At 34.1% G+C, this 7632-nt stretch overlaps 1 protein-coding gene across 1 annotated transcript in view; it reads left to right on the forward strand.

The window, feature by feature from the left end:
* LOC124368021 (xanthine dehydrogenase-like) overlaps positions 1-5984 on the forward strand; it is a gene marked incomplete at its 5' end in the record, with an annotated part of 48548 nt that extends 42564 nt beyond the window's left edge. The window contains 3 exons of the mRNA XM_046825293.1: positions 1564-1660; positions 2461-2571; positions 4027-5984. Coding sequence (XP_046681249.1) covers positions 1564-1660; positions 2461-2571; positions 4027-4094 — 276 coding nt within the window. The remainder of the gene's footprint in view (positions 1-1563; positions 1661-2460; positions 2572-4026) is intronic.
* Positions 5985-7632: the final 1648 nt, after the last annotated feature.

Genomic DNA, 7632 nt, shown 5'->3' on the forward strand with positions numbered 1-7632 from the left:
ATAGGAAATGTTTGTATAATTAACTACTGTAAATCACCCAGAAATTTTATAAAAAAGTAAAAATTCTTTGAAAATTAATATAAAGTTTCCTCTGGAAACACAACCACAGATATATATGACAGAGTAAGTGTAAAGGGAGAGTGGATTTAGCTTTGTTAACCATTACATAATGTAAAAGTTAGTTATTTAATTCTTATCAGTTTTAAATATGAGTACATCACAAAGTTTCCGTTTTATAAACACATTTTTGTGGGATAATTAAGAGGAGATTTTTAGTGTTTTGTGTAAATTTTCTGGTGTTTTATTTTTACACTCTAAAATTTGGTAATCTATGGGTAATTCCGGTTATATGGTGACCTTATCCTTATTCCATTTACATGCTACTTTTAAAGGACCATTTAGCACCTAGGATGTTATATTTTTATTATGATGTGACTCGTTTTACAAACTAACTGCTACAGCTTGAGTTCCGTAGGAAATACAGTGATGAAACTTTACCAAATTACATTTGTGTTTTAAATTCATTATAATAAAGAAAAATACATATAGAGTATAACCTCATTTATCCAGACCTTATCTATCCAGATCTTTGGGTAATCGGGATCGGTTTTACAGAGTGGAGGTAGTCCAATTTTTTTAGAATAAACAATATTTGTTGCATCTCCAATGTAATTTGTTTTTCTATTAACTTATGTTTGGCGTTCACAGTAATATAATAACAAATTGACAATTTTAGCCACCAAGGTTTTGTTTGTAAATTTGGATGATGCAAATGATCCCTTCGTAATTTACAGTCTATTCAGTGCCAGTATTCAGCAGACAAAATACAACTATGTAGTAGAAATTTCATTTCGAGACTGTAACAACGTGATTATGGTAACTCTGTGGTTTACCCTCATCATAGCATGTCAATGGGTCAGTAAACTCTACGGAACAGAAGTTAGTGAAGAACAATGAAAGGGCATCATCCGATCAGAAAGTGGGTTTCAGCATTGTCAATAAATCAACATTATTGATTTGGATTTCCTTGTAACTGTTTGAGAGTTAGACATGTAATACTACAGATTAATTGAAAGACTCCACGGTCGGTTACATTTTCCTTTTTTTGTTCTGGATTTTCCTGTATAGAATGTGGTTTCTCAAGTGTATTATGGAAACGATCCATCATACGTTTAATTACGTTTTATCTTTAAAATATAAACGTATATTCAAAAATGTTGCATGTTGATGTGGATAATAATCTTGTTTGTTTACGCTTTTCATCCCAATTTATTTGGATGAGAATCATTTATTTAAATATCTTTGAAGTGTTCTAACTATCAAAACTTATGACACCATAAGATAACATTTTATTCAGTAATTTACTCCACCTTGTGTATTGCCTGACCGCATATTTGGCTATTGTATCGTACATGAGCATCAAAATCGTCATCTGACACACCAAAGTGTTGATTTAGTAATTTCATCGTTCAATGTTATCAACAAGTTATTTATGGTTTATCTGTAGAGCTAATTAACAGGGTAAAATGTTAAAATTAATAAACTGTAATTTTTTTTTTTTAGAATTACAAGATTCCGGGTGCCAAGGATATACCAATAGATTTCAGAATTGAGATGAGGAAAAATGCGCCAAATCCAGTGGGGGTACTCAAGTCCAAAGGTAAGTCTCAAATATCGTTAAATCCCATTGTTCTCTTAAGACAAGAAGCTTAAAAATTGCACTTAGTCCAAAAAATACCTTTGCACAGCTTCCGGAGTGACAGGATATTCTGGATGGGTAAGGTAGGGGATAGAGGTTGCCTCCTGTTGGGATCCATGAGGAAGGATTTTGGACATTAATCTGTTACGTCTCCTTGGAAGAAGGGGAACCCAGCTCTGAACCAGCCTCTCCAGTCAAAGCAGACAGGGGGTGCACGTCCTTATGTCTAGGCTAGCAACAGTCCTTAACACTTAGGGAGCCCCACCAACTACATCCGTCATCCTCCGTAGACTAGACCTATCGATCTTCCTTTTCACCGCAATATCTCGATACTTGCGTTCAGTGATGTGCTGCTCCTGGACATCCATAAGGTTTCCCAGATTTAAGTGACACATCGGTTTTAACTGTAGTTGTAACAACCTATACTTATATAACAAAGAACTTATTCAATTATATTTTTGCGGCCATGTATTGAGTAATTCAGTGTAAAAAGAAGAAAAGAAAGAGCAAAGCACAAAGTAAAAATTTGTTACACTATGACAATATTTAAATACCATTGTTATATTTTTAATCACTTAAAATTTGTCAGTTATTAGATGTGGCAATACAATTATTTTGTTTCCGATTACTATAAATGATAATAAAATAAGTGGATGAAATTTTGACTTCTCTAAACATTATGTGCTGTAATTGTCATTGTGCTTATTTAATCTTTATCTATTGTATTGGTAAGAGCCGTGTCAAATCTGTTGTTTTTCCAGCCACTGGTGAGCCGCCTCTCTGCATGAGCATAGGCGTTGTGTTTGCCCTCCGCAAAGCTCTAGAGTCAGCCCGCGCGGACGCTGGGATCCCGGACAAGCACTTTGACATCGGTAAGTTCCATTTAATTGTCTGTGAAACTCTCAGGATCTGTTCAGCTCTAAAGGAATTTCATAAATTTGCTGTAAGGTCAAAAATATACATTTTGCCTGCAGAAGTGACAGACCATCGAAGTTGTGTTAGAAGACTCATACGAAGATTGCACTTTGGTGTCGAGATATAGGCCTAAATTGCGCTCTTTTAATGCTTATAGTTTCAAGGGGAATACCAAATAAATTGTTTTCTCTATTTCATCTGTACTTAGGAAGTTATCTTAACATGTTCACAAAAACGGCTTATTTCCGGATCTTTTTGTTTGCTGACAAATTTTTCTATAATAATGGCAAAATAACGTAATCAATATTTTAAACGTCTTAAGTTTGAACAAAAATAGTATATAGGCTTCCCAATTATTGCACGAACAATTATTTCATTTTTATTTTTTAATTTCTCCGTGTACCCCAAGTGGCACCTAAAAATTTTATTTACTTTAAAAATTAAGCAATCGTGCGCCCGACGGGATACACGATAGTATGAGGTATTTATTTAAGCACGAGATCAAATTTAACAAACCACCAAGACAGGCAAACAATAAAAATGCAATAAGGAAATGCATTTAAATGCACAATGTGTTTACAAAAGCACAGTGTGTACCTGATGGGGTACACGTCATCGTGAACGTGTTAAAGAGTTATAAGTACATAAGCTATAAAAATGGTATGTGTTTTCTATTTATTTTATTCTAGTTTGGCTGCTATTTTTTGCAAGTACATATTCATATTTATACAATATGGTCACTTTTTTAATCAAAAGATCTAACTAACCTATCCAAAAAAATGTAATATTTGAAGATGGAGATTTATGTACCAATAACTATAATTTAAACTTATTGGCTTCAATTGTGGTTAGGTTGAACTAAAAATTGTTTTTCCTCCAGTAACTGAATAACCAACAACTCTGGGGAATTCACCCACTTTGATTCGAACTCTCCTCTGCTTAAAATCATACAACCTCTTTACTACTTGTATTTGTCAAAAATGCTTAAATCAATCTAAGCCCCGGAATGTTAGGCCTACTTGATCCTTCCTTTTTTATACCATGTTATTTTAAAATAATAGTGTTGCTTTTAATTCCTGCAGTATAACCTGTAAGGATTCTAAACCTACAATAACGGTTATACCATAGGTTTAGGCAACCCATTTCTAGATGGTATCTCAATCGTCCTTGGGGTTATTGAAAGAAACTCTCCAATACCCCATCATGCTGTACTAGACCACGTACTACAGCCCTCTCCAAAATCTATCTTCCCACCTGTGTGACAGCACTACTTTTGGTTTTGACTGTACCTTGTGCTTCTTGTAGACTGGAGAGAATTGAGTGTTTGCATAGGTCATGCTTCATGTTACATAGGTTTTGGTTTTTGAGAGAAATTGTCTAAGCTCAAAATAATTAAAGACTTTGTGTTTCAGATTTGCCTTTGACAACAGAGAGAATCTGGCTCTATGGTGGAGCATCCCCTGAGCAATTCAAAATCTAATTTAATTTCTCTCCATCCAAGCCAAAATACTCCACCGCATTCAAGAGCCTCTTGGAATCGTAATCGTTATGTTTGCTTTTGTAGATTTTTACGATGTTCTGTTTTAACCAAGTTTAGTATGCACAAATTATTCTTCAGAATAAAAACCAAAGAATAAGTATTTACTATTAACTCACAGTATTTGCAAGACGCATCACAATGTTACCATTAACACTTGTTAGCCTTTTTGGAACAAAATGTGTGATATTTTATGGTATTTTATTAAACTTGCAGAACTTTTCTGCAGCAAGCTTTAATGTCGCTGAAAAGCACATGTAAGACATAGAAAATTAGTGTGGACTGTACAAAGGTAATGTCACAATGAGCAGATCTCGATCAGTGCTATAATTTTCACGGATTCTAGCGAGAAATAATTGAGAATTTCTAATTTAAATGACACTAACTTCTGTATTTTTGTCAACAAATGTATAGAAACATAGTGCCTTAAATTTCTGACTTTAAATCGGCTCGATTATTACCCAGCCATACAATAATCTGAATACGATGGGAAAAACCCTTTTCCTCCGATAATTAAATATTCGGATAAACGGAAACTGCTTTAAATCATAGATTTATGCTGAGTGGCGTTTCATGTGTTCGTATGTACAGGTGTTTTCAACACATTCAAGAATTTGTATCTATACATTAGTTTTCCATCGTACACTCCCGAAAACTTTATACCAAAATACTACTATAATGTTTGCTGATCATTAGTAACTAATTCCAAATGTTTGGAATTTGCCAGAGATATTTTTGTCTCACATATTTTTGTGGTAAAACTCGAGATCGTTAATTTAAATCCAGTTCTTAGCATTCAAATGATGAATAGTACAACCTTTGTTCTTTGTTGTTCTCATCTTGGAAAATGATATCTTGAGGAAAAACTCACAGGTTGCAAGTTCTAGAGATTAAATACGTGTTTGTCGATTGATCGACATTGCAAACTAGTTCTCACATTCAGTTCGTTTTCGTTTACTCTTGTGTTAAATACACTGATCCAACCTTTCCTCTTGAAAGAGCGAAAAGAAACAAATTTCTGTTATGTACTTATAGATATTTCGGTTCAGTTCCAATAAACGTCTAATTGAAAAACAGACGTCATGATTTGGTATAGCAATTTTAACTGATGTAAAATTGATAATGTACAGTTAAAACTTGGAAAGAATAGCTTTTTTCTAAAGAATGCTACTTAATTTTTCACTTTGTTAAACAAATTTACAGTGTTGTTTGTATTTTTAATGAGTTTATAGTATACTGTATATGTATTTATTATATTAGTATTATATGCGTTTGTTCCTTTATTTCAATTTCCTGACCTTGGTGCTACCGACAATAATATTTGTAATAGGTACTAAGTTTAGTATTATTTAATTGCACAAATATTGCTTTGTTCTCTTTATTAAAATTTAGTGTGCCAAAAGTACTATTAAGTAAGTTTAATTAAATTAATATGTTATTGTAAAACGTTATAACCAAAGATTTTTTCAGTACAATGTTTAGGTATGCGTAATTACTGAATTCAACAATTTAAAATCAGTGTTCTGTAACAATTAAAATTGTTGGTGTTATTTTTTTTTAATATTTAGCTGTTAGTGGTAGTCAAATTTAACATAGTTACTGTTAAAGATATTGTTTGCCAATAACAAATGGTGCTTCTGTAGAATATTATTGTTATTTACCTTTTAGTTGCCAAACTAGTTTTGTAAAAGGAATGTTTTAGTTTGTAGCAACATTGTTGTAAACCATTTAGAGTATTATTGCCTTAACTCAAAGTTAAACTGTGATTAAACCAAAGTAAGTGAGACTATGTGTACATTTAGAAATAAATTACTGCTTTGAATAACAGAGTAATCAGTCTTTTATTCAACTTTCCATGCATTTTGTAAACCAAGGAAATGTGTAGTTTTTATTATTTTTTATGTAAAAATGTCTGGTATAATGTTAAAAACTAATTATTTTGTTGTTTTTCTTCATCTTTTACAGAAACATTCAATACTACAATAATAGTGGTACCTTCAGATTTATTCGTAGTTTTTTTATTCAACATAAATAGTATGTAATTGAAAGAAATCAAACACATAGTTTTACGTGGTTTTTCCAATAATTATAGCTACAAATAAGTAAAAATAATATTATATTAAATTCATATATTAAAGTTGATACCACAAACAAGCTTGCAGTGTTTATGTATAAAGTAACAAAACTAAATGTGGGAAAAAGAATGTACCAGTCTGATTGGTACCTATCTTTAAAAGTCTTTAAAATAGTTTCAAAAGCCTCCAAGAACAGGAATACCTCTGCCAACATGATCCCTATGCCAGAAAGACTTCCTGGAAGTCAGCTGTTATAACTTCTTGCAGGGACTATTTAATCTGCTCATTGAGAAATATCTTCGAAAGCAGGGAAAAGTTTGTGAAGCACACATCGGGGCTGGGCAGTGACAATGGCGATGTTGCAACCTCTATCTGGTAGGTAGGTGACCATCTTGGGCTTAGGGTCCAACATAACAGGACCTCAACCTTTCTGTGGTATTTCTAGGTGTGAATCCTTTGGGACTGACTCAAAGTGGGTTCACGCTGAATATGAGAGAAAGTGGAGACTGCATTTGGGTCTGAGGATGATCAGAATGGTCCTACAGTCGCCTTCCCCTAGGGTGGCGTCTGACCTTCTCTCCTTAAGTAGATCTGTGTTTTCTTGTCGGAGTTGTGGGTCTAATTACGGGACATGTGCATCTGAGGAAGCATCTTCACTGAGTCATCATTCCCCGGTAGGATCCGCCCTGTAGAATGTGTGACGGGCAGGAGCAAACTGCTGAACACCTGCTCTTTGACTGTCCTGCAATAGCAAGGGAGCAGTAAGCCGGTAGTTTGGACAAGGGTGGTAAATTTCCCCAAGAGGACCTGATTGGTTGTTTTCGGCAATTTGTAGAACTGTTGAAACCATAAACTGGCCTTATGGTACACTTCCGGAGGGTGCAAAAGGCCCTTGAGCACATGGCAATGGCCGTCTCCTAGAAGAAGAAGGTAGGTGAACACAACTAAAATCATGTGGACTGGAGTGTTGTCGTAGAGGCACTACTAGCATTCGTTAATCTCCGGTCATTTTCATTTCACAGCTCAAATGTCCAAACTTCCAGAAATTAATTTGTAAGACTTTTGTATCTGTTTAAATATTTCTAAACAGCAATAAGCTTAAACAAAGTTTGGTTTTAGAATATAAACTCAAGCATCAAAGCTCTATTTATGAAATGTTCATCATACTTGAAATCTAGGAGGTTTTAACTCAGAACCAAGTTTGAAACAAGGTCACATATGTGGACTAACCTGCTGGAGCTTGGGTTGCATGATGTCAGTAGCTGTGATATGCACTCCATGTTCCGTCGCTTCGCCCTTTATTCTTTAAATCTTCTACATCGCAATGAACTGGCATATGAGTGTGAAGACTCATTTTGATTTGAGGTCTTTTTGGTTTTTCTGTTGAGAAAATTGACTCTTCTACC

The sequence above is a fragment of the Homalodisca vitripennis genome, chromosome 8, assembly GCF_021130785.1.
Source record: "Homalodisca vitripennis isolate AUS2020 chromosome 8, UT_GWSS_2.1, whole genome shotgun sequence".
NCBI classification, from domain to species: Eukaryota; Metazoa; Arthropoda; class Insecta; order Hemiptera; family Cicadellidae; genus Homalodisca; species Homalodisca vitripennis.